The sequence below is a fragment of the Phyllostomus hastatus genome, unplaced genomic scaffold, assembly GCF_019186645.2.
Source record: "Phyllostomus hastatus isolate PE091 unplaced genomic scaffold, TTU_PhHast_1.1 phas_contig_159, whole genome shotgun sequence".
In the NCBI taxonomy this organism is placed as follows: Eukaryota; Metazoa; Chordata; class Mammalia; order Chiroptera; family Phyllostomidae; genus Phyllostomus; species Phyllostomus hastatus.
Window position 1 is genome coordinate 30,335,635 of NW_025333640.1, and position 26,849 is coordinate 30,362,483.

At 49.4% G+C, this 26,849-nt stretch overlaps 1 protein-coding gene and 1 long non-coding RNA gene across 3 annotated transcripts in view; one reads left to right on the forward strand and one right to left on the reverse strand.

The window, feature by feature from the left end:
* SETD7 (SET domain containing 7, histone lysine methyltransferase) overlaps positions 1 to 20,315 on the forward strand; it is a 36,918-nt gene extending 16,603 nt beyond the window's left edge. The window contains exons 3-8 of the mRNA XM_045830890.1: positions 1,844 to 2,045; positions 5,984 to 6,173; positions 9,970 to 10,051; positions 12,356 to 12,473; positions 15,509 to 15,666; positions 19,611 to 20,315. Of these exons, the coding sequence (XP_045686846.1) occupies positions 1,844 to 2,045; positions 5,984 to 6,173; positions 9,970 to 10,051; positions 12,356 to 12,473; positions 15,509 to 15,666; positions 19,611 to 19,791 (931 nt within the window). The 3' untranslated portion in view covers positions 19,792 to 20,315. The remainder of the gene's footprint in view (positions 1 to 1,843; positions 2,046 to 5,983; positions 6,174 to 9,969; positions 10,052 to 12,355; positions 12,474 to 15,508; positions 15,667 to 19,610) is intronic.
* On the reverse strand, positions 6,195 to 16,953 carry LOC123813704. Of its 2 annotated transcripts, none has more exons than XR_006784799.1 (3): positions 16,831 to 16,953; positions 16,503 to 16,604; positions 6,195 to 6,282 (listed from the first exon to the last, which is right to left on the reverse strand). It is a non-coding gene; the product is annotated as an uncharacterized LOC123813704 (long non-coding RNA). The 2 variants fall into 2 exon arrangements; XR_006784798.1 differs by lacking the exon at positions 6,195 to 6,282 and adding an exon at positions 14,320 to 14,486.
* Positions 20,316 to 26,849: the final 6,534 nt, after the last annotated feature.

Genomic DNA, 26,849 nt, shown 5'->3' on the forward strand with positions numbered 1-26,849 from the left:
AGACCAGAAAGGATGGGCTTCAGGAAGCTGCTGGATGTGGGCAGGGGGACCACCTCTAAGTCCATATTATTGTCTGATGGATTCACAGGACCCCCCTGCCTTGTACAGTTGATCAGAGACCCAGGAAATATTGACAGACCAATTCCACCCAACACACAATTCAGTTCTGAACGCCGCTGAGAATCCAGTCCATCTGGTTGCCAGGGTTAGCCAATAAAAATCCAGGCGCCCAGGGAAAATGTCATTTCAGATCAACAACAAAAAAATATTTTAGTGTCACGATGTCCCATCCAATATTTGGGGCCTACATATCCTAAAAATTTATTTGTTGTTTTTCTGAAATTCAGATGCAACTGTATTTTCTCCAGCAATCCTAAAAATGTAGAGGGTGAAATAGTTTTTTGCAGTATTTATTGCATCATTATGTCTGTTGATTAGTTATCCTTCACCAGGGTTTTTTTTTTTTTTAATTGTGGGAGTCTAATGGCAGTCAAATCTCATTAATTCCAGCCTCGCTGATTTAGAATTTTGATGATTTATGCAAGGGTTCTGCTAAAGTGCACTTTAAAATAAGCCTATTTGTCATTCATAGTACAAACAAAATGGAAAGAGAACTATTTATCTCCTTGGGAGACGACAAATGGTGTAATTACATTGTAATCAGAGGCCAGCGTTATTTGGACTGTGCTTTTCAGTTAATAATTACAGATCATTCTGTCACTTGTTACAGCGAGACCAGGCTTTACCAGGCACAGTCAGGTGCAGCCACCTCAGTCCCCGAGGCCCCCCCACGTCCCACTCCTCACCGGTACACACGGCGTCAGGCACTCTGGGACCTCACAGCTCGCTCTTCCCTCAGAAGGCCCCCTGTCCGTATTTGTCCGTTGTTTTCATGAATGACTGCTATCTGTGCGTGTTAAAATAATCCAACGGTCTGTGTGGCTAAACATCTCACATTTTAAACTCAAAAAATAATGTCCGTGGGCCTCCCCCCTTATTCCAAACTTCAGTCCTCGAAGGGAGTTTTGGGTGAGGTTAGTTTCATGGCACACTGGCCTTTGTGAGGCTAACACTGAAGACGCGTCGTTGCAATTCTGCTTTGGGAGGACAGACAGGCGGAGAGGCGCTTGCGAAATCGCTGCGAGCACCGCTCTGAGCGTCCTTCTGTTCTAGGACCAGGGTCTCCGACCTTATCAGGTACCGGCGCTACCGTGATCCTGCGCGTGCTCACACACACACACACACACACACACACACACACACACGCACTTAAATAAACTTCTCTGTAGCTTCCAAAGTGATGGAAGGGGATTCTTTTGATTGGACACCCGCTTATGGCTGTCACTGACGAAGAATGCATTAATGATTTCAAACAAACCTGTAGACATCTACACACGCTCAGCCACACTGGTATTATCGGAGGCCGCTCTATGCAAGCCATCGGGAAGACAGCGAGTCCGCCAGTGGCTTCGGGACCACTGCCCACTCCGGGGGGGCAGGGGGGACTTCAGGCCTGAGGGGCTTCTGTGCGGAGAGGGTGGCAGCAGGATCTCTACTGCCCCTAGTGGTCGGCCCCAGTCGCGGAAACATGCGCAGATGAGGCTTGTTCTCCGCACCTGCGGCTTCTTTCGTCTCTACTTCCTCCCGCGGAGCAGACGGGTCCGTGGAAACCAGGAGATTAGGGACGAACTCTCCTTCTCTGTGTCCCTCCACAGTGTTTTTTCCCTAGCAGAATCCAGGAGGATGTACTGACCACAGGTTGGTGGTTCTCGGGTGCGATCCTTTCTTTTTGGAGACCGGAGCCGTGGGCTGATGATTCCTTTTGTTCTCCCTCCTCTCCCAGCACCCTGGAGGGCTACTACGTGGACGACGCCCTGCAGGGCCAGGGCGTCTACACCTACGAGGACGGGGGCGTCCTGCAGGGCACCTACGTGGACGGAGAGCTCAACGGGCCGGCGCAGGAGTACGACACGGACGGGAGACTGATCTTCAAGGGGCAATACAAGGATAACATTCGGCATGGAGTGTGCTGGATCTACTACCCAGTAAGCCTCGTGACTGCTCGTTTTGCTGGAAGGCAGCATGTTTTAAGGCAATGCTTTGACTCTCCCCAGTACAGAGTCAGCTGTACTCTCTGGGTAAGGCCATGTGAAGCTGTGAAACTCGAGAGTCACAGCAGCTGAGGCCAAGAGTGTAGGAGTCACGACCTCTCACTGCTGACTTAGGTTGTTGGCCCCTCCACCCGCTGTGAATTCCATCTCAGCGTCACCCTGGAAAATCATGACTAATCGTGATTCAAGCCAGTTGAGACAAACTGGTTACGTTGTACCACTCATGAAGACAAAAAATATATTATTTTCTAAACCACTTCATTTGCTATAGTATGGAAAGAGACAGTGCAATATTTCATTGTTGCATTTAATTTTATTCTGTTTCTCATACATAAGAACTAATCCAGCAATCCCCCATCTTTTTGGATGGACTGCCCTGTAGTTACTTGATTTTATAACCCTACTCCTTACATTCTTGGGTGCTTTATGGGTTGTATGGCTTAAACTAAGGTGATTAAAGTTAATGTGCCTTTGAGTATTTGATAACATGCTATGATATTCTGGAGTTTACTAGAGTAAAAAGATGTGGCAAAATCCCATGGTTGGGAATTAATGCTCTAATTTTTGTTTGCATTTCAAATATTCCCATCTGTTGTTAGTGAACTTCCAGAAAATGTTTCTAAAAATAGACCTTAGAAAATGTTTTATCTAATATTTTATTATGTCCAGAGCTTCAGTGAAAGTACGGTTTTTCTTACTTTGAACCCTATCTTCGTATGATTAAAAAGTATTAATAAAAACAAGCATCTATTACACATGTAATAAGAAAAGTAGTCCCAGCCAAATCTATTTACATATTGTTGTTCCCTTTTTCAAAGATTTTATTTATTTATTTTTCAGAGAGAGGGGAAGGGAGGGAGAAAGAGAGGGAGAGAAACATCAGTGTGTGAGAGATACATCGACCAGTTGACTGGTCGCCCCCAACCAGGGACCTGGCCTGCAACCCAGGCATGTGCCCTGATTGGGAATCGAACCAATGACCCTTTGGTTCACAGGCCAGTACTCCATCCACTGAGCCACACCAGCTGGGGCTACACATTACTGTTCTTAAAAGATGAGTTATACTCTAGGAACAGGCCATAAGAAAAGAACACTGTAAAACATTTTCAAAATAATTACTGAAGCATTTACACGTGTTCTTGGTAGGATCTACAATAGATCAGAAGTCCTTTCATACTGCCTAGAAGCAGCAGAAAAAAGGAAGTGGTGGAGGCCCTTAGTAGTTCAGAAAGACTAACACTTTCCAGCTGCCTGAACAGGCAGAGTGTACGCGTCTTGCTGATGTGGCAATGACCCTTGAATTCGGGGCAAGGGGAACTCCCTGCGTGAGGGTGGTATAGGAAAGATGCAAAACGTGGATGAGCAGATTCTCCCACTGCCTGTCACTTTGCTTGTCACTGTAATCAGGTGCAGTGCCTAGAGGAGATCCAAGATGCAGTGCGCGAACGGGTCCACCCAACTCAATGCAGTCGCAGTTTGAAACCTAAATGTGCAGCTGCATTTTAGCTTTTAGCCTTATTATCTTATCAAATGCCGAGAGAAGACTGTGCCTTAGGAAGGGAGCACTGGGGAGCGACAAGCTTTCAAAGTAGCGTGGTTGATAACACTTGCTTTATCTCTGGTGTCTGTGGGCAGGGGAGGGGGCTGAGCCCACCCCTCTGCTCTGGCCTCTGAATGAACTAAGAAACAGGCGGAGGTGTCAGGGGTCGCAGCGTGGTGTGGGCTTCTGCCTTCCCCTCTGCACCAGACACATGGATCAGCTGCAGACAGAGCAGCTAGGAACCTGTTCATCTGCCCTGGGAAAGCAGGGCTTGCTCAGGCGCTTCCTCAAGGTGAGGATAGGAGCAGAGAGGCAACAGGTGTGCCCGCAGGCTGCCAGTTCCAGCTCTAGGGCGGGGTGGGGGTGGGACAGAAATGCAAGCAGGACACACAAGGGCTGCAGCTTGATCCCGTTAACCCCTCACCCAACAGCAACATGGGTGTCAGTGGGTGAGCAGAGAAGAGGAAGCAGCAGCTTCTTCCCCAGCACCCCCTAACACGGCAGACCAGGAAGTTCTGTGGCATGGGGTGCGAGCAAGAACAAGGGGAGGGGAAAATAACGATTCTCCCTGCAGTATTTATAAGCTCACTCCAAGGACAGTTTCTTTCTTTCAAACTTTTACCTTGGAACAGGTAAAAAAAAATTACAAAGTTTTTAATTAAAAATTCATAACCCCTTTTGGGAAGAAAAGAAGAATCTCTGCTTTATCATTGCAGACAGACGAATAAATGCACTCCCCCCCACCCCCCCAAACCAGAAGCTTAAAGCATTTAAGAGAAAAAATGTGAGACCCTGGAAAGACAGGATAAGCAGTAACGACGGCTTGTATTCCTTCCAGCCTGTGAGGAGCAAAACGCTCCACCACCCTTCAGCCCAGTTAATCACTGAAAGCCTGAAGGCCGATTTTGCAAAGAGTATCATCCCTGAGATGCTGGGCTATTAAGAATTAGCTCGGGACGAGGAGAAGCAGTAATATATCCCTAATGTACTTTCTATCGGTGAAAACATTTCCAAGTATTTTTCTTTCCATGGAAGTGCCGTGATTCATTTTTAAATTTATAACCTCCTTTTCTTTTCTCCAAAGAGCAATTAGGCTTCAGGGAACTGCACACACCATGTACCTGGTGTTGCGTGTGCCTGCGGGCTCTCAGTGAGAGCAGCCGGGGGGTCACTCGGGGGTCACCCTGCATTGCCAGCTGGGGGTGGCTGCTCCTAGAACCTCTGGGTTGGGGGTATAACCAAGCTTTTAGAAGATGTCCTGGCATTCCTGTTGTTATAGTGAACCCACATTTCAAAGTTACACCATAAGGCCCTTATGCATGGCAAAAAAAGAGGAAGGAAGGGAGGGAGGGAGGGAAAGAGGGAGGGAGGTAGAGAGGGAGGGAAGGGAAGGGAGGGAGAAAGGAAGGCCATCTCTTGCACCTTAAGATTAGATTGTTTTTGATTATTCATTAGATTATTTTTTGGTATCCCAGCTCAATTCACAAAAGGATTTATGGGTCCCCTACCATGTCCCTGACACTTAGCAGGACACAGAACTCTATGGCAGCCTCGGCCCCAGGGCAGTGAATGACCCTGGGAAGGGAGGAAATGGCCCTGAGCTAGGACGCCCAACTGGCTCCGGAGGGAGCAGTAAACAGAGAAAAGTGGGGGAAAGGACATGATGGGGAAGCAGGTGCAATCTCGTTGATCTTTTTTCACTTTTTCTTCCAACTCCAAAGTGACGGTCTGGGATTCTCAGAGAGGCCGTATCGAGAAGTCCTTTAGTTTACATCTTAGAAACTGCAGCCAACTCTCTGTCCTCACGGGCCCTAAATTAACTCAGTGCATTTGAACTAAAGATGTTCTTAACTGACCAGACGTCCAAACGTCAGCGTGGAGGGAGGGTGTGTGGACAGCAGGTAAGACTGTCTCGCCAGAGACCCTCATCACCTTCGCTAATGGCCCAGAGGCACTCTGGGTTCCATGCCCTTCACTGTCTGCAACTGACATGACAAATAGGACCTGTGTCTGCTTCTTAGAGAACACACCAAGACCAGGTATCAGTGGCTCATCCAGGGTAACAACAATTGCGACTCAGCCTCCTGGACTCGGCCTCAGGTGCTGTGTCCGCACGCACGCAACCGCGGGCAGTCCGTTCCAAGCACGGCTGGACGCAGAGCCGGGCGCCACGTTTTTCTCCCTCGTCTGAAGAGCTCTGAGTTCCTAAATTGTCCCGATCCACATTAGTGCTAATTAAGAACGGGAGATCGCGCCCGGGAAATTTCTTGAAACGCGGGCGTATAGATAAATCCTATCTATAGTGTTTCTGGGTTTTGGTTTCTCCCGTCAGGACGGAGGCAGCCTTGTGGGAGAAGTCAACGAGGACGGGGAGATGACCGGCGAGAAGATCGCCTACGTGTACCCGGACCAGCGGACCGCCCTCTACGGCAAGTTCATCGACGGAGAGATGATAGAAGGGAAACTGGCCACGCTGACGTCCACGGAGGAGGGCCGGCCTCACTTCGAGCTGCAGCCTGGAAGTAAGCTGGGGGCGGGGGGGCGGGGCTCCCGGTGGGCCCCTCTCATTCCGAAGGAGGTTGTTCCAGCTTACTTGTCCAAGTTCACTTCTTTGTCTGGACCACTATAATGCTGTGTTTCCCATCCAAGTTAAGTTATAAAAGAAAAAACAAAAAACAAAAAAGAGAGTACATGTAGGTATAAATAGGCCTAAATAATCTTCAGCTATTTATAATCTCTAGAGACTCTCTAAAGGGACACTGTCCAAAAATAGAAACTCGAGCATTTTGCACTTAGGTCCAACTTGGGTTGTTTTAAATGTGTCCTTTTTTTTTTTTGGTCTTTGTTTTAAGTTAAAAATGAAAGCCGTCTACTTGCAATGCAGAGTTCCGGATGGGACCTTGGAACAGAAAGGGACGTCAGTGGAAAAACCAGTCAAATCTGAATAAAGGCTGACGCTGAGTTAGTAGCAATGTAGCTCTGCTGGTTTTTCCGTTCTGACAAGTGTACCCTGAGACATAAAATGCTAACATTAGGAGAAACAGCGAGGGGCACTGGGAACTTCCTGTACTATCTCTGCAACTTCTCTGTAAATTTAAGATTATTCCAAAGTCAAAACATGTTTAAGTGGAACAGCTGTCTTTGAACTTCAGACTCTAATATCTGTGCTCTTCACAGTTGGTTTGAAAGGAGACAGCGTCGTAGTGTTTAGCAATGAGGGGACTTGGGCCAGAGGATCCCAACTGGTGATACCAATTTTAAAACCTCGGTAGTGGCCCTGGCTGGTGTGGCTCAGTGGATTGACTGCTGGCCTGTGAACCAAAGGGTCATTGGTTCGATTCCCAGTCAGGGCACATGCCTGGCTTGCGCGCCAGGTCCCCAGTAGGGGGCACATGAGAGGCAACCACACATTGATGTTTCTCTCCCTCTCTTTCTTCCTCCCTCCCCCCCCAAAAAATAAATAAATAAAATACTTAAAAAGATAAAACCTCAGAAGTGGCAGCATTTTTAGTGGCAAGATCCTCAGACTTAAGCATCACCTTACTTGTGAAGAGGGTACAGGGAGTCAAATATATGGTGACGGGAGGAGACCAGACGTTGGGTGGTGAACACGTCTACAGCTTAACAATACAGACGTTCTATTATAAAGTTATGTGCCTGAAACTTATATAATGGTATTAACTAATATTATCCCAATAAATTTAACTTAAAATTTTATAAAGGAGCAAATAATGACCGTGGGGGGAAAAAAATCACCTAATTGGAGTCTTGGCTCCAACATTTACTGTGTTGTATTCTTGGGCAGGTTATTTTCATTTATCTTTTCAGAACCTGTTTCTTTATTATATAACACAGATTTGGGCACCTACCATACAACGCCATAACGAAAGTTGTTGTTATTACATTCTTCTTGGTTTTAGTAAGAAACAGATTTGGGGAACTGAAAGTGATAGTTCTCGGGGGAATGATGGTTTTTCTTGGAACTCTTGGTTGCAAATAACAAACACCCTCTTCAAACTAACTTAAGGAGAGAAAGACAAAAAGGCCGGGCAGGGTGTGTCGGCAAGTCCTGGCAGGCCTCAGCTCTTTAAACGACTGTTGAACAAGTTGGGTCTCAGGAGGGTCAGGAACTGTGGCTCCTTTGGGTTGACTCGGAAGAAGCCAGGCACAGATCTCTCCTGTTCTGCTGCTTCTGTTCCTCCCCCACTGCCTCCTTCAGTGACATCTCTTGAACTGCTGATTAGCGGACAGATCACAGGGTACAGGGGCCCGTGGCCATCTGGCCCAGGGGTTGGGGGAGGAGGAAGAAAACGGAATGCAGATATCTCACCTGAAACACTCGGGACCTGCCTCCCCCATGAGCTCTCCCCTTTGACCTCTCCTCTGACCTCCCCACCCACCCTTTCTCTTGACGCCTCTACAACCACACTTTTTGCTACTGGGTCTGCACTGGCTTCCTGCAGACTTCCTCCTTGCGCCTCTGGCAGGAGTTACTTCTCTCCATCACTTCCCCTCTACACACAGGAATTCCTGTCCCCCGCTAGTTCCTGTTCCAGCGTTAAGACTTGGCACGTCCCTTAGAATTCATGTTTGTCACGTGAATGAATGCCTTCTAGTGGGAGGTTTTCATGTAAGTTAGAGGAAAGGAGGGACAGGATGGGTGCCTTCTGTTTGCCTGGAGCATCAAGCCATAAGCATTGGAAAAGGTGCTGTCAACTCCTTGAAAGCAGGAAGCAATGTTACCCCCGCTGGTGTCTGCACAGCCCCTGACACAGCGCTGTACCTGGGCATGGCGCTTAGAACATTCGGGACGAAAGTGTCAGTCTAAGGCAAGGAGGTGCAAGTTCATAGAAGGATTCCTGCACAATAGAAGAGTGCTTAAAAAGCAAGGGGTTTCCTCCCCCACTTTTTTTTTTAACTAGCTTCCTTTAATGGCACGTGTGCTGGTCCATTACCAGCGGGCTCACAGATGTGTGCTCTCAGATACCTGCCGCGGCCTCTCCCAGGCTCCCGCGCCTCTAGGTTTGGCCCCAGAGAGACGCTGGCCCGGGACATGAGAGGGAAGGGAGCAGGGAGACGCCCTCTCTGTCCAGCAGTGTCTCCAGCAGAGGCCTGCCTCCTGACTCCAGGGAGGTCCCCACGGTTCCAGCTTCCTAGGGCTGCCCTAGCTCTCAAGCTCCAGGAACCCCAGGAATGGCAACTCTAGAGTTTCTGGGACCCCAGCTCTTAGAGCCCCAGGAACATCATCTGTAGAGTTTCAGGGACCCAGCCCTGCCTTTGACCCTCTGGCTTAGGGTTGTGGTTCCTGCTCTTGGCAATTTCTGGGCCCTGCCCTGCCCTGTCTGGCTTCTCGGCTCATCCATCCTGTGTTGCCGATACCCTGAATTCAATTCTCTCTCCTTGTAATACTGAAGGGGTCTGTTTCCTAGTTGGACACTAACTCACTGGGTTGTTTTCTATCTTTTCGTTTGAGACATTAATTTGGGTTTTGATTGTATTAAAACAAAACAAAACAAAACAGAGGATCTGGTAACCATTGGGAACCACTCAGGAATTGCTTAATGGAATTATTTGTGATGCCGTATTGCCTAAAATGATTGACTTTGCAGGAGGAAGCCCTGTAGTCCCCAAACTTGTTTCTTTACTCATTAGCCTTTGGAGCATCGGGTGTCTTCACCGGGCTCTGGGAGGGTCCTCCGAGGCTTGTGCTTTGCAGAGAACCAGGGTGAATTCCAGGATGGTTGTTCACTCTAAGGCTGTAGTTTCTGGAATACATCCCTAACTGGCTTCTGAGCCACTTTAAGAGAGGTAGGATGACTCTGTAAATGCTTCATCAACAGTAGTTCTGTTCTCCTTAACTCTGGTGAAGCCCAACGTTTATTTTTAGCGAAGGAGACAATTGTGGGGACAGGAGGCTGGAATCCACAGACTGTGTCTCGTATGAAGAAAACCGCAAGAAGATTTTAAAACCATTCTCCAATCCGATCTGACGAGACAGACTTCAAAATTTCATGACGAAGCACTTTCTCGATGAAAATATTTAATTACACAAGCATTGCTTAAACCATTTGAATAAAGAAAATTCAAAAGAAAAAAAAATAGCATTTTAAGAGATCTCTGTAATGGCTGTTCCTTAACATCTGAACCTCAAAACTCAAGAGCAAATCTACAAACTGTCCGTTCATATTGAAGAGTTTCACTCTAGTCGGTACATGTTGAATACCATTTTCTGTTGTTTAACTCCTTCCAGCCCCGTGGATAGGGAGAAACGTTTCCAGTGCTTTCTTTCCCCTACTGAGGTTTCCGTTTGCTTCTTAGGTTCGGTGTTCCACTTCGACAAGTCGACTTCGTCTTGCATTTCCACCGACGCTCTCCTTCCAGATCCGTATGAATCAGAGAGGTATTTTTCCCCTCGGGGTTTGCATGGCACTGTGCATGTGAGGTTAAATAACCCTAGTGGTGGCAGCCTGTGGTCCCCTGTGGCGCTCTGCTCAGGCCGAGTTCCTGACCAGAAAATAAAAAGGTTCATCTGTTCTGAGGAAGACTGCTTTCATTCTCATACAAAATCTGTCCCTGTGAGAGAGTCACCCCTCTGGTACAGCACAGAGCAGCCCGTGTGTCGGTCCTAGAGAGGCGGTCGGGCCAGGGGTCCCGTTCCTCGGAGCTCAGGGGTCACACTTTGTGCTGCAGCCACGTGCTGGCCTCCACGGGAGCATTCGCGCTCTTTAAAGCTCTAGCCTGCCGGGCGCCAGAATGCCTTCTTTCCTACCCAGCCCAGCTGAGAGGGTCTGGAAGACAAGACAATTTCTTCACGAAGGGACAACAGGAGGGAAACGAAGACACTCAAAGGAGCATAAAAACATTCCAGCCTATAAATGACAAGGGTCTCATTCTATAAACTCACTCCCAGAGTGTGAGGTCTGGCTCCATGTCCTCTCTTACCTAAACTCAGCGCTGGGTTCTTGGTGTGGCTTCTGGTGCAGTTTGGGGTTCTCACTCCCTAGCAACTGGCCTGTCGGTGAGGAAGAGTGCCATCTGCAGGTGATTTTCTCTTGGCTTCACTTTCTGTGAACCTGGCTTACAAAGCGTGGCTCCAGTCAGTTTCCATTCTGTGCCCATCTCAGAAACAGGCCTTTTCCCTGGTTTAACTGACAGGGCTGACCCCAAATGTCACAAGGAATGAATGGCCTCTTTCTTGACATGAGGCTCTGGCCCATTTACCAAGGGAGGGCTTTGGTCCCTTGTTAGCCCCGAAACACAACAGTACGTTATGGTATGTATCAGTCTCCCTTGTCATTGTGACAATGCCACTGCCATCGTGACAGTGCTGCCTAATGATATCCAAACGAGCAGTGGTTGACAAATGCAAACCTTTTCCTTTATGCTCCTGATTCTGGAGCTGGCCGAGGTCCAGCCACTCTTGACTGGACTCACGCAGCTCGGCTGGACTAGGCTAAGCTCCAGGTTTCAAGTTGAGTTCAGGTCTGTTCCCCTTTTCTTCATGCCAAGACTCAAGCTGAAGGACCAGCCTCCCCCTGGGCCACCTCCTTCTTGAGGAGACGAACGGGAACCCTGGAGGAGGCTGGCAGAAACTTGCCGCACTCCTTGGTGCCTGAGACCCGGCCTGCGGTCACTTCTGCCCACGTTCCAGTTGGCAGCAGACCGGACGGCCGAGCCCAAAGTCAGCCAGGCAGGGACATGTCCTCTGTCTGCTCTGAGGAAGCCCCACAGGGTCACATGGCAACGCGGCAGGAGGTGTAATTCTGTGACAGGGAGGGAGTAAAGGGTTGGAAGCAATACTTCAGTCTGCTAATCTGCAAAGTAAGCATCAGGTCCATGTAACAAAAGTCCCACCAGCCGTGACACCACAGTGCCCAGAGATTGAAACAGTTGTCGGTGGGACATGCACTCCCCTGCTCCATCCGGTTCATGAGCTCTCTTTTCTTATAAAATGGGTAGTGGGCAAAGTCTTTTTTTAAAGGGCCATGCAGGAAATATTTTAGGCTTTTCGGGTCTCTATTGCAACTAGTGAGCTCTGCCTTTGCAATGTAGAAGCAGTCACAGACAGTGCTAAACCAATAGGTGTGGCCGTGTTCCAATAAAACTTTATTTACAAAAAGGGGCAGCAGCCAGATTGGGCCCTTTGGCCGTAGGTAGCTGACCCGTTATAAACCCCCTTTGTTGGGAGGTGCTTATTGACTGTCACTCTTTCACGTAACATATTCATCCTGTGGCTAATCAAAAGTCTTTCCCTATTTGGTGCAGACGAACTTGAGTATAGCTTTAGTTAACTTTGGAAAATGTTTTCTTTGTCCAGGAAGACAGTGAGAATTGGTATTATTTAAGAACATTAAAAATGTTTTAAAACTTTATATCAAGTTGAACTGATATATGAATATATGAATATATGAACTAGGTTGCTTTATGAATATATCATAATCACCCTGTTATTAGAGAGCAAATTTTAAACACCACTCTTAAAAGAGACTTAAGTGCCAGTTCTTCACTTTCCAATGCCAAATATTGTGATTTAACCTTCCTTCCTTCCTTCCTTCCTCCCTTCCTCCCTTCCTTCCTCATTGGATTATTGTGAACTGACATTTTGGAGTCAGTAGCCCTATGAGATTTCGGTGGTTGATGTAAGGAGCACATCAAAGACACAGCGAACTTAAACAATTGCGTTTTGCCTCTTTTTGCTCCATAGGGTTTATGTTGCCGAATCTCTCATTTCCAGTGCTGGGGAAGGACTGTTTTCCAAGGTCGCCGTGGGACCTAACACTGTTATGTCTTTTTATAATGGAGTCCGGATTACACACCAAGAGGTGAGTGGGGTCGAAGGGGAAAATCAACCCAATTGGTTAAAGGCTTTGTTTCAAACACCCTTAATCTTCTCCATAGTCCCTTTCCGTCAGTGTTCACTGGAAGAATAAAGGAACAGACAGACAGACTTTTTTGGTGAACTGGATTGGATGTTGTCTTATAGCAGTCTTCAGACTGCTGTAGCAAACAGTACAGTAGCCTGGGTGGCTTATGAGCAACATACCTTTATTTCTCAGAGTTCTGGAGGCTCCAAAGTCCAAGATCAAGGTGTGGGCATGTTCAGTGTCTGCTGAGAGCCCGCTTCCTGCTTCACAGACGGCCTCCTCTTCTCCACAACCTCACGTGGCCGGAGGGAGGACGGAGCTCCCTGGGCTCCCTTTCATACGGGCACTGATCCCATTCATGAGGGCTGCCCCCTCGTGACCTAGTCACCTCCTAACCCACACTGGGGATTCGGTTTCCGTGTATGAATGGGGGGGAGCGGGGGGCACAAACTTTCTGATACAGCAGATGTTTTCCTCCTTATTTTGAGCCGTAAAATATTTTTTTAAAGCGTCCTTCTCATTTTGAGCCTTAAAATGATTTTTTAAGTCCCACAACGATGGTACGGAAAGTGGGATGGTGCCAAAGATGAGACAGTAATTGCTGTGGACGGGACTGTGCCCAGTGTCTGAGACACAGATGCAGTTGGACTCTCAGTGTCTAATCTCTGACCCTGGGTGCTTCATAAGAAGACCCTGCTTCTGTTTGTGCAGAAGCCGTACGGTCGCCTACATCTGGCCAGGAAGGGTTCCACTGGCCCCCGCCCCCACAAAATTAAAAATAAAAAGTTAGAGTTGAATCACCTCTTGCCTTTAACACACGGTCTTTGATGTGTTTCCCAGATTTGATGTTCTCTGTTCTTATTTCTTCGCTGCACGGTTAACGTGCTGCAGTGTCAGCCTGAGGGCAAAAAGCTCGAGGGTCTTGGCGCAGCTTGGACTCTCCATCCTGGTCTGACTTGGCGTAAACGCTCGGAACTTCAGCTCACATCCCACACGCGTGCCTTCCCTTTTTCTCTTATTGTTATGGAGTCATTGGGGGGATCCCCTGCAATAATCAAGTCATCGCTCATTCTAAGCAGTCACGCACCCTGAGCTGCACGCAGCCTGAGCCGTGGCCTGGCACTCAGTGCCCGGTGTGTCCCCTGGGACAGCCGGAGCTCAGTACGGGCAACCCTGAAAGTCCCAGAGATGCAACATACGAAACGTGGCTCAGGGTAGTGACCGATAATGTATTTACTCAAACATTTTACAGATAAGGAAACTGAAGTCCAGAAAGGTCAAGCGATTGGCCCCAGGTCACCAATTCGGTAACTCACAGAGTCCACTCAGAGTTTCACAGAGCAGAATCTCGCTCTGTGAGGACTCTCAGTAAGCCGTACTGCATAAATGGATGAGGCGCTCTCCTCGTTGGCATGAGCCTTAGCTTCTGTTAGGGAGATAAGAAGAATACACAGCCAATGGCACCATAACGTACATGGAACCAAGTGCCATCTCTTAGTGTCACATGACAGGTCTGGAATATTAAGCTCCGGAAAGATTCTTTTCCCTTCCATCCTTGCCGTATCCCTACCGAGAACGGTGCCTGGCATACGGTAGGCACTCAGTAAATATCTCTTGAACGAATATCAGAGACAAATAACAGTTTAATTGTAATTGGGGTAGGAGAGATGGTATACTTCTGAGAGCCAAGAGTTTTGTATAGAAAGGTGATCCTGTTTGGTCCGAAGTCTGCTCAGCCGGCACCCGTAGGTCCTGGGGCAGGAGGGGAGAAGGGAAGGCGGCTGGTGGCCCTGCCGCCCGTGAGTCCTGTTGTAGGTGAGAAAGTGCTGTTAATCCGTGACTCGGGGCTGGCCATGGCGATTGCCCACCTGTAACAGGTGTGAGATTTCCCTGGAGCACAGTTGTGCCTTCCTCGTATCTCTGGTTCCATTTGATGTTCTCCCTTTTGTTTGTTTTGCCTCCTCTTCCTCACTGTAGGGGTTCAAGGGTGTGGGGGCTGATCAAAGAGAAAGATTTCGGCACGAGAGGCAGCAACACCCAGCAAGCTTTGGGTAGGGTGTGGACAAGGCCGAGTGAGAGGAGATGTCCTACCGGCATGCTCCGTTTGCGGCACGGAAGCCACCATCCCAGACAGGAACCGGGCAGGGAACTCCCGGGAGAGTGGGGGATCAGAGTAGGCGCCCATGTCTGTGTGACCTGGGACACAGTGAGGAAGGTCTGGGCTGGAGAGCCCCAGAGGACAGCAGCCATCTGGGGTCTCTGTGGCCCTGGGTGTATCTTATCCGCTGCTAGCGGGCGAAGGGCGAGGTGCCCCCTTGAGAATATACTGTAAGTGGCTGAATCTCTGCTTTGTTTGTTTGAAACTCTACTTAAAAAACAAACGGATGTGTAAAAATTGGAGTTTAACGCCAGTGGCTATTGAGGTAACAAATTTCAGCATGCAATGAAGACATAAACAACCTCCTGACATCTGGTTACATTTTTTGTGTGTCTTTGTAAGGGACTTTTTAAAAAATATTTTTTATTGATTATGCTATTACAGTTTTCCCAACTTTTCCCCCTCTATCCCCATTCTGCCCTGCCCCCCCAACCCTCCAGCATTTCCCCCGCTTAGTTCCTGCCCATGGGTTGTACATATAAGTTCTCAGAGTCCTCTGTTTCCTATACCATTTTTTCTCTCTCCCCGTCTATTTTATGCCTACCAATTATGCTTCTCCTTCCCTCCTTTCTCCACCCCACCATTCCTCCCTTCTCCTTCCCCAGTGTAAGGGACTTTTAATCCTTTTTTTCATATGAGATAAGGAAAAAAAATCAAGAACTGATGAGCTGAGCTCGCTGGTGACAGGCACCTGTGCCTTTGTGCGTCAGCAGCGGAGGAGGCCTCGGGCTCTTTCCGTGTTGGTGGTGCTCAGGCCACGAGTTCACGTCTCTGGTGCCCTCTGAGCTTTGAGGAAAGAGGTCCTTTCTGATGCTCGCTGTCTTGTTTCTCGCAGGTTGACAGCAGGGACTGGGCCCTGAATGGGAACACCCTCTCCCTCGACGAGGAGACGGTCATAGACGTGCCCGAGCCCTACCACCACGTGTCCAAGTACTGTGCCTCCTTGGGACACAAGGCGAACCACTCCTTCACTCCAAACTGTCTCTACGACGTGTGAGTGTGACAGCGGGCTGCTGGGCGGGTCTGTGCCCCGTGCCCTGGGGTCCTCAGCCAGGAGAGGCATGTAAGCGGTGGCCCTGTTCTCCTGCCCCAGGGGTGGCTGCTCCCCCCAAATATCCGAGGGTCCCCTGCCCAGGGAGGGCCTCACGACCGTGACTGGGAACTCAGATTCTGAACGACCCCACTCTGTGGCCTCGGCAAGCTAAGAAGTGGACAGTACTTTGAAGAGCGGGCATGCTATCGAGATACTGTGTGTAGTGGTTGCTGTCTTACTGCAGGTTTGGGCCTATCCATTGTCTCGTTCTAGAAAACTAAGGATAGTGCTGCGGGAAACAATAGTGCAAATTGAAATTATTCTGCATACGGGAGAGCAGGGAAGGCTTTTACACCATGAAAGGAAGGAGGGAAAAATCCGAAGCCTAGGGCCTGTGGTCTCAGTGTCCTGGAAGACCCACAGAACCAAAGAACCCCTATTGACAGGAAAGAGGAAGGAAGTGTTGACGAAGGCCACAGCATGGATGAGCCTTGAAAACATCGTGCCGGGCGCCAGAAGCCAGTCGCAAAAGTCCATTCCTATGAATTGTCCAGCGCAGCCGAATTCACAGAGACCGTGCAGGCCAGGGGTTGCCTAGAGCTGGGGGGGCTGGGGAGAAGGGGGGCCGATGGCAACTGGATTTGGGGTCTGAGGGTGATGACAGGTTTTAGAATCTGGCAGTGGGGAGGGCTGCACCACTGAAAACTACTGCATGGTCCACTAAATGGGTGAGCGTTATGATCATGTGAATTACATCTCAACACAGCTATTATTTTTTTAAATCAAATACTCCTACCTTCCTGTCGGAGTTTGCGTCTCCTCTTCCAACTGCGTGTGGCACCTCTTCTTGGACATCTCTGTCGATGGGGAGCTTACTATTGTCCACAAAGGCGGCTGCCTGGACAAACAGACAGATATTCTGGAATTAGCGTCCGGGCTCTCTAAACGTCCTTTGGTTCTGAGCCCACGTGGGTTTCCCCGGAACGTCCAGCCCTTGGCCCTCTTTGTCTCCCTTTCTTTCCGGTGCAGTATGTCCGTGTCGCCACAGAGTAGCCCTACAAACATTTCAGTAGTTTTCATGTGCCCCCTTCAGTGCTCTCTTCCCCAAATCAAGCCTCGCTGACTTAAATTCCTTAAAGGGTGCAGTTGGGACTGTGTGTACTCTCGCCACAGCTGTGCTCGGCTCCGCCGCCGGAGAACACCAGCCCTCCCCGGGAGCCCGAGCCGCCGCGTGCGCCCTCCCCTGCTCAGCTGTGGCTCGCGGTCCCTCCGCCCCCCAGCTTGTTAACATAAGTGCCATCCCATCGTGCACAGTTAATCCGTCGGAAAATTGCCAGGATTTGACTGTCCCTCATCGCATCCCTGAGGAAGCCTAAAAATGGTTCTGGCAGTGACTGGCTCTCCTTGGCAGTCGGCAGCAAGCGCTGAAGCTCCAACTGCTGCTTAAAGGGCAGGTCGAAATGGCAAAGGACGTGTGTGATGGAATGAAACTGACACTCTTGTTCACTCCGAGGCTTTCGTGGCCAAGGCGGACTGGGCGGAAGCATCCTTCCGAGCTGCACACAGCTTAACTGCAGCCCTTTCAAGCAGTGGTGACAACAATAATAAAAGCTACTTCAACGGCTGTGTCTTCAATCAGCTCTGCGATTTCACTGCGAGGACGTGATTTCTCTCACCAAAAAGAAGCAGGAACAGGAGACAAGAGAAGGAGCTGTTTGTGCAAAATCAAGGTCCCTGTACTCTTCAGGGTTGTTGTTTTTTTCAAGCCCAATGCAACCAGTTAGTTATTTGGGGCCGTGGGGAGACTCTGAAGAACAATCAAATGTAGAACTCAGACACCGATTCACGGCGTTCATTTGTTTCTAAAATCATTGAGACACACGCTCCCCATCAACACAACGATGCCTCTTGAGCCATTTTAACTGCAGCCGGGTTCAAAGTGCAGACGGACAGTCACGCACCGCCTTTCTAGCAGTGAGCACAGTAACCCGGGGAGAAGGGCCGCCACAGTGGGCCGCTGACATGACATTCCGTGCGCACTTACTGTGGGGCCGCAGGGCACCGCGGCCTCTCCGGCAGGACGGGACAGCGTTCAGTCCTCCCAGCACCTCCGCCGCCTCTCTCCCGTGGCTGCGGTTAAGGTCCCAGACCAGAGACAGGAAAGGCATACGTGTTCTTGACCCTTGTGTTTTAGTGCCGCCTTGAAGAACCAGCCCCTGAAGTCGAGTTCTTTCTTTTCAGTCTGTCCATTTTCCACTCTCTGAAAAGAACAATAATGAGCAAGAAAATGAAGAGAAGTCGCAGACCTCTCACAGGGTTTTTTTCAGTGCACCAGAAGGTTAACCAGCTCCGTTCACTAGAGCTCCGTTTCAGGAGTATTTGTTCTAATGAAATACTTTCATTCGAGAGAAAGACCTCTGATTTTAAAAAGGAATTCCTGAATCCCTGGTCCTGGGATCTGCTCTGTGATGGAGCGCAGCCTGAGAATTCCGGGCACGTGCATGCACTGCCACGTGCACGCACTGCCACGTGCACACTCTCACGTGCACACTCTCACGCATGCACTCTCATGCACAGGCACGCTCTCGCCGTAGTAACTAGTACGGGTTGAGTCCTCACTTTGTGTCAGGCACTCAGTGAGGTGCTCGTGGCCCTATTTTGCCGCGACAACCGCTCCTGTCAGATGAGACTCGCTAGCATCGACTCTGCGATAGGACAGTGGGATTCAGAGACACAAAGGTGGGCTTTCCAAGAGGAGGCAGTTGTCACGTGTGCAACTGGGACCTGCAGTAAAGCTGTCTGACCCCAACTCAGGGTGCTATGGCCACCCTGACAGGACCCCTGGTTCGGGTGGCCACAGCTGCCCTCTTGAATGAGGCTGCCATTGTTCCTTTTAACTACACACAAAAGACCCACTATTTTCCCACCACCGATAGAGAGGGAGCCAGCCAAGGACTCCCTTTCATGCGCCCTGTGCCAGTCCAGCGTTAGGTCTGGGACCTTGTCCTCCGACGTCTCAGTGCCTTTGGTTCAGAGTGTGACCTGAGATGCATGACACTTTTCCAACCAGATGCACATAAAACAAGCTGATTTCTTTTTGGCCACGCCTCCCATACGCCCATTTTGGGTTTCAGCAGCTGCTGGGGGAGTCCATGACTCATGTATTTCCTGTCCTCCTGAAGAGAGCCGGGCAGCTGGCTGGCTTGGGAGCCTTGGGCAGAGGAGCCTCTGAGAGGCCTGGGGACCGGAGGGGAGGCTGCCTCCTTCACGGGAGGCTCCGCGGGGAGATGTTACAGCAGGCAGGCCGGCAGGCGGCCCGGACTTCCCTCTGGGACAGAAATCTCCATCTGCGTTTTTGCTAGAAAAGACTACGCCCTCTGTCTGCACAGGGCGGGATACAGAGGTTTTCTGCTTTGGAAAATCCGTAGGGCTCTTCCTCACAACCCCAGAGTGCCCTGCTGCAGGCCCCCCTCCCCCCACCTGCGCGCCACCCAGGCCCAGCCGGGTGGTCCGATGAGCTGACATGCGGGCAGGCTGCGCTGGATTCGATTTCTCGTTAGGGACGGATTTTTGGTTTTGACCATGATTGCTGGTTTATAAATAAAGCGTGCCAAGTGTGCTGGAAAAGGAAGACAGAGTCATGCTTTTGAAACTTTAACGTGGCCGTGAATCTTCTGGGGGTGGCATCAAAGTGGATTGTGACAATCCAGTGGGTCTGGGTGGGGTGGAGGGTCCCCTGTTAGCACCTCCGGGGTGAAGCTGATGTGGGGACCACGCCCCGAGGATGCACCCATGGTGTCAGGGGAGAGCACGGGGGCAGGGAGTGACTTCCCCATCAGCTCCCCACACCCCGGCCTTTGCCTCTAACCCGCCCGGGAATGACTGTGTACATCTTGATGCCTAGGTTTGTCCACCCCCGTTTCGGGTCCATCAAGTGCATCCGCACCCTCCGAGCTGTGGAGGCCGACGAGGAGCTCACCGTGGCCTACGGCTATGACCACAGCCCCCCGGGGAAGAGCGGGCCGGAAGCCCCCGAGTGGTACCAGGTGGAGCTGAAGGCCTTCCAGGCCGCCCAGCAGAAGTGAGGGGCCCGGCTCTGGGCTTCGGAGACCTGGAAGAGAAACTCGGATCTATGCACTACGTTCATCCAACGACGGGACAACCAGGGACTGCTCGTGCTGCGACATCACCTCCTCTCACTCCGCGTCCGCGACCCTCTCGCACTCTAACTAGGTTTGACTCTATCGCTCATACCAGACTTAAACTTAGCTAGCCTTGCAGCAGCGCCCTGCAGAGAGGGACGGCCGAGCACTTGGCACAGCATGATGTTCTTGGGTGGTTCAAGTCCAAGCCTGGACCCCGCTCAGAGATGCCAAATGATCAGACTGTCAAAGGGAAAGGGGGTTTTTCAGTCATTTTTAGTCCGTGGTTTTTCCATGATGTTTTTCCCTATGGCCAATGCAAAGTGTGTTGTCAGCACACCTGCAGGCGGGCCATAGGGAGGATAGAGAATTACTACATTTTTATTCTCTAAATGTAGTATAATTTGCCTTTTAACCTTTGATCTGTATCTTGCAATAGAATGGCTTTGTTTCTTTTCCCTAGCGAACAGAAGCCCACTTTTTGACTCATTTCACCCCTCAGTCCTGTTCTCTCTCTTAGACACTTTTTACAAGAGAAAACTTCCCAATGGAGTTTGTGTCAGCGCCAGTCTGTAGGTCTCTCTGGCTCTTTCTGTATCACTGTTTTATTATCATGTCCTAATATCAAGGCCTGGCTCCTAGAGCCGGGGCACTATTATAGCATTATTATTCTCGCATGCAAACCAAGATATCTTTGCGTTACAATGTGAGAAGAAAGAGTTTCCTTTGTTTGCATTAAGTTATGGAAGAGGTGTAATATATATTTTAAGAAAGAAAAGAGGGAAATTAGTATTTCTAAGCAGTAACTGTGGCAACTTTGCAATATCTTCAGTAGTGCTAGGAACCCTTTTCTTTGTGCACACACATCAAATGTACATAACACACAGCAGCCTGGCTTGTGGCGCAGTGCATCGAAGTCAAAGGTCAAAGAGCAAACTGGAATTCTCACACAGAATTCACAAGTTGTGTGTTTCTTTTTAATCACTACTATTATGAGAGACATCCTGATCACTAGGTAAAATCAAACCCGAGCGCTAAGACTCTTCCTCCGTGTAATTCCCAAGTACTTACCTGCTTCAGAGCATTGTGACTTAACAATAACACCTGTATAGTTTAAAAGCAACGATATCAATAGCATTTCAGCCTTTTTCCAAGCCATGTGTAATCACAGCTGCAGAAATAAGGAGGAAAATCCCTGTTTTTAGTTTAGCTAATCAGGGATGTAACATACCTGGGATTGCTCTGAATGAATTCTGAGAGTTTGGGGGTTTTGAAAGCGCCCTCACCACATGCCACACCTGTGTCTGCCCCAGATGCCGTGGGGAGGCAGCCGGGAGGTCTGGCGAGCAGCGGCCACGCTGACCTGCAGGTGTCAGTGGTGGCACCTGTCACCTGAGCCAGTTTGGTCCTGAAAGCTTGAGCCTTCCAAGCTGTGGCCCGTGAAGAGCTCTGGCTGAGTAGGGAAGGCTTTCTGGGAGGGGATGAGTTAAGAAAAGGGCAGGTGGACGTTTGATAGTTCTTAGCAGTTTCCCATTGCTCTTAGGAGTGTTCGACATGGGGCTGCTCACAGCCTTCAGTCCGCGCAGCCCCTGCGCACAGGTTTCAGCCCTCCAGACGGTGGCAGGGGCCGCTCTTCCCCTTTCTTGCAAGGCCCAGCTTGCGGGAGCTCCCCTCCCCAGCAGGGCCAGAGCAGCGAGGTGGCCTGGTCCCAGGGACATGAGCTGAAGGTTCACGTATGAGAGGTCGTCAGGGTCGCCAAAAAGCTCTCCCACAAAGGACCAGGGAGTTTTTAGATGAAAAGCCACCAGGATAGGATCGCTTCTATTCTGCAGAAAGAGACCGTTCGGAAAACTGTGACTGATGGGCAGTCTTGGGGTGTGTATTCTGATTGGTGCTTTGAGTCAAATGGGTCCCCAGGGGAGAGACCGTTGGCGAGAGAAAGTTGGTTTTGATGAAGCCCCGTGGGCTGAGTAGCCGAGTCAGGTCTGGGAGGGAGGTCAGGGGCTGGACAGCCAGGTCACACCTCTGGTGCAGCCACACTCTGAAAGGTTTCATTTCTGAGGCCCGTCTTGCTCTGGCTGAGACTGTAGTGGGTACCATTTCTGTCCTAATGGGTTCTTCTAATTATCCCATTCAGATGGAATCTATCTTCTTTCTTTCTTCTTTCTTTTCTTTCTTCCTTTCCTTCCTTTCCTTTCTTTCTTTCTTTCTTTCTTTCTTTCTTTCTTTCTTTCTTTCTTTCTTTCTTTCTTTCTTTCTTTTCTTTCTCTCTTTCTTTTTTGATAAAAGGGATCGAAGAGTTGTAAGTAGTAATTAACCAACTAGTACATTGCATGTTGGATGATAACCCTCCGAGTTTAAAATCCAGCAGCGTGTTGGCCTTCAGACAAATCAGAGGACACACACCTGAGCGGGGCTTCTCTCTCTCTCCCCCTCCGTCTCCTCTCCGCTAGGTGCCTTCGGGCTCTTCTTCCTCCTGTGCTCTGCTCCCCCCTCTCCTGTCTATGACAAGGCCTGGGTGTCTGGGTGGCAACACCCAGCTGGGCTCGTCCTCCCTGTTCCTCCCTCTCCCCGTGTTCTGAGGTCCTCCCTTGCTGGTCTCTCCAGCTCTGAGAGCCCCCGCCCTCCCCACCCCCCCCGGGCCCTCTCCACCCCCCCCCGGGCCCTCTCTCTGTCTGCCTTTCTGGCTATGTAGCCCTCCCTCCATTTCCTCTGTCTGTGTCATGTCTGGCTCGGTGGCTCAGCTCTCCCCCGCCACACACACACACACACACACACTCACAAATGTAAGGCTTTGTCAGGTGGTAGAATCAGAGGGGGCTTGAGATTCACCGACCAGAGAGGTAGGGAAAGAAGTCGAGGGGTGGACATCCCCTAAGGAGTAACTGGTGAGTGAATATGGGATTGTTCCTGTTTGAGCCAAAGTCGAAGGGAAAGCCTCAGGATGTACTTCTCTGCCAACTCTTTGCATCACTGTGGATCACAGCAAAAACGTGGAAGATATTCCAGGTGGTGGGGAATAAAGAAACCACTTTTGCTCTCCCCAAAACCGGCTGGCGCCTGGGGGTGCACAGGACGCCACAGGTCTCGAGGACACTCACTCAGAGCGGTCTCAGCCCAACTCCTGCATGACCAGGCCTATATCTTTAGCAGCTTTTCTGTGATGAAATAGTCTCTTGTGTTAGGAATAGGAACTGATCCGTAAGAGTTATGTCCCCAAATGGACTTTGGGACAGACTAACAAAAACAACTGCAGGAGCTGAATTTCCGATGCAAAGGAAAGATGACATTAAAAAGCAACAGGTGAGGAACACTTGAGTTTTATAGGACCTATTCTTATTTTAACCCGCTTCCTCCCTGGTCTACCTGAGCAACGAAGAAGGAAATTCATTTTTCAAGACCTCTTGGAACCTGCCTGGGCCCTTCTTAAGCTTACTGTGCCCCAGGAGGTTGTTCACACTTGAAAAAGTACTTCCTTATCACCAAGAATCTGAAAAGGCCAAGGTGGAGGCCAAGGGTAACCATTGACCACATTCAATTGTAACTCAGAATCGCAGTAACTGTGAACAGTGAACTCCAAGGTCGTCTTCTCCGTGACACAGTATGTGGCACTTCAGTGACTCTCCTTTCATATAAAAAATTTTAAGTCACTGCACTGCAAAATGCATTTAAGATCTTCCAGGAAGGAATAGTTTCCTGTTTTGCTTTGTTTTGAAAACAGTTGCCTCAAGTTTCTGTCTTAAAAGAGTAGTTAGTGATTTAGAATCCAGACATCTTTTGTTTTAGGAAAACAAGCAAAACTACATTGCAAGGCTGATCGTCGTGATGCGTATTCGCCGCAGATCAAAGGTTCGCAAAGTCTATTAAACCCACATCTGCTTGAGGTCCCCAGACAGACTGGTGTTTTTCCTTTGACCCTTCCCTTCAGGAACTGGAGCCTCGGCGTCACTTTTTTATTTAAAAAAATTCTAAATTGTACTGGTTTTCTTTTCGCCAAATGTGTGCATACATATTCAAAGCAATGAAACAATTTCAAGCCATACAACCACAGAGGTGGGAACCCTTTTCACAAATTTTAATGTGTTTGTATGTAAATAGATGTTTGTATGAAATATTTTCATGGTAGAATGAATATATTTAAATGAAGTTGAATTATTCCAGTGCTGTTTAAACAAAAATGACACAATTTTTTGGTGAGCATTACCTGAGTCTATTGAGATAATAATGCAGATCAATTTTGATTTTTACAAATCGAAAGCCTACAGATAACTCTGACCCCAGGCAACTTCCCCGTGTGTTGTTGCGCGTGGGGCCGAGAGGGTTCGTAGGTTTCCCCAGTGCCTCAGCCGCTTCCTGGTGTAAGTTAGGTGCTCGTGGAGGTGTGTCCACCTTTTAGCGACATCACTCCAGGCCTTGGGGGCCTGCGAGTGGGTTCAAGGCATTAGAGACACTGGTGCATTTATCCAGAGCACAATTTCTTTGCAGGGCAGCAGAATCAGAAGCCAGGCGCGGCCACGTGAACCTCAGAACCGGGTTTTCTGGCCGCCATCAACCGCCACCCTTACTGCCTAGACCCACGTGTCGGGGAGGCTGCCCTCAGTGGAGTTGGGGCTCAGACCCCGGGGTGGGACTTCACGGTTTTGCCAGCAGCCCCCGCTTCCTGCCCTCCACCTCGCAGAGAGGGAGGAGGGGGGCGCAGCTGGCAAGGGGCCCGGTTCCCAGCACAGCGTGTTTCCTGTCTCAGCTCTGGGAGGCTATGCACGAAGGCACCGAACTTCCGACCAGAGAGAGACGCCCTCGGGTAACGTAGGCCCCCGCTTCCTCCGCCTGTGACTTCAGTCCCAGACCAACCACGTCCCTAGGACATGCCTCCCAAGTCTCCCGACTCTTAGGTTACTAAGATATTCCTTTATGATGATTTTCAGCCTGAGTGGGGGTTTTCTTTTTTCAGCTTTGGTCCTGATATAATGAGATGATCACTCTGATGACAAATTTCACTGTGTATACTAGCAATATGTACACACCTGCCAATGTATCTTAAGGTATTGGCTTGGTTCCATTTTGGGTTACTCTAATTCATCTTGATTCATGTATTGGGAAGCACAGGGACTACATAATGCCTGCTTATCACAGTAGAAATTCAGTTCATGGTTCTGAGCTCCCTACTTCAACAGCTTTTCCCTCCTGGGTTTTCTACATCCTCTTTTTATTGTGAAACGCATTTCTGGGTTGTGAGGTATGTTGATGGATCGGAAGCCAGGGGTACGCTTTCAGCATTTATCGCAACCAGAAGTTAACCCCAGCACAGTTAATGAGCATCTTTGACTGGTCTTCTGTGGAATTTGAACTAAATCTATGAGCCTTATTCAATATCTGTAATTCTATGATTTTTTTTAAATTATGGGAAATTAATGAAAGATGTTTACATGAATAACGTTTGCCCTTACTGTGTTATGAATGAGTTTTTTGTAGTGTGTCTGGGTGCATGTGCAAGAGAGTAGGAAAAATGTTTCTGAAACAAAACTTGACAAATATTTGTAATGAAAAGTAAATTTAAAGATTGCTATAATTGCGCTATAGAAACAATGCAAGTATTAAACAAAATATACAATCATCTGTTGTTGTCTTCCTTGGGGGCGTCAAGGGCAGAAAGGGGTAACGTTTTCTTTTGTTTTTGTTTTTTTAATAAGATTTTTTTTTAGATTTTATTTATTTATTTTTAGAGAGGGAAGGGAGGGAGATAGAGAGAGAGAGAGAGAGAGAAACATCAATGCACGGTTGCTGGGAGTCATGGCCTGCAACCCAGGTATGTGGCCTGATTGGGAATCGAACCTGCGACGCTTTCGTTCCCAGCCTGCGCTCAGTCCACAGAGCTATGCCAGCCAGGATGAGGTAACGTTTTCTTATGAGTCGCCCACCTGTGTGTCTAAATTGCTAAGCAAACTTTACATTTTCAGTTGTCTAAAACACTATTAATCATGTCCCGTTTTCAGAGCACTGTAGTAAGACCTGAGGAGGCGTGTGGAAAGAGGAGGAGTTTGCCGTGTCATGGGCACAGCTCCATAGACACCCGTGAACCCAGAAGAATTAGTGAGACCCAAGTCTCTCTGCCAGACAGCATCAACGGCAAGGACCCTGAACATACGTGAGATGACAGGGAAACTGCCTGGCAGATGGGACCACCCAGTGAAACCCGCTCTCTGGGCGTCGCGTGCAGGTCGGGGCAGAGACACCTAACGTCGCCAGGGAAGGAAAAAAACGGCTTTCCCACCAGCAGGACTTAATTTGATAAGATATTTTTAAAAGACCATCCGGCTGTTTGGAATTGTCTTCAAAACGCAGTGCAGGCGGAGGGGGCGTGGATGAAACTAGACAGAGCCCCGCTGGCCGTGGGTGGGTGAAGCTGGGGGGCAGCGATGTGGGGGTTCGTTCCCTTACCCTGTGTGTTTCTGCATGCCCAAGTCCCCACTATACAAGGCTAAAGAAAAAGAGAAAGCTACTGAGTACAAACATATTTCACCACAAGTGACACGGAGGTAAACAGTACCTGTGCTCATTCTGTCCGAGTAATTGCCTTCCTTGAATTTCCTGGCTCAGTGGCAAACGAACCGAGACCGCGAGAAAGCGGTTAGGGAGCCTTAAGGGTTCCGAGTGCCAGAGGGAACGCCCTCGTCTGTGCCACCGGAGGGGGAGGGGGCGAGTGTCCTGACGGTGCCAGCACAGCCCTGCCATCCGCAGCCTCGTTCTGCCGTACCTGTGACCAGAATCTTTGGATTCTGGCCTGGAGTCTAGTCTTGTGACAAGGAGCGATAACAAGGTTACCCTCGGAGACAATATTACTAGTAAACCCACCCAACCAGGCACGGGTGAACCCGTGTGGTCACCATCCACTGAAAGTGGTGAGCGGTGGGGGTGCTGCCGGCTGCCTCTCCCCCGTGTGGACTGCAGACTCCAGGCACCTGATTCCATGTGTCTGTCACGCATCATGCATCTGTCGTCAT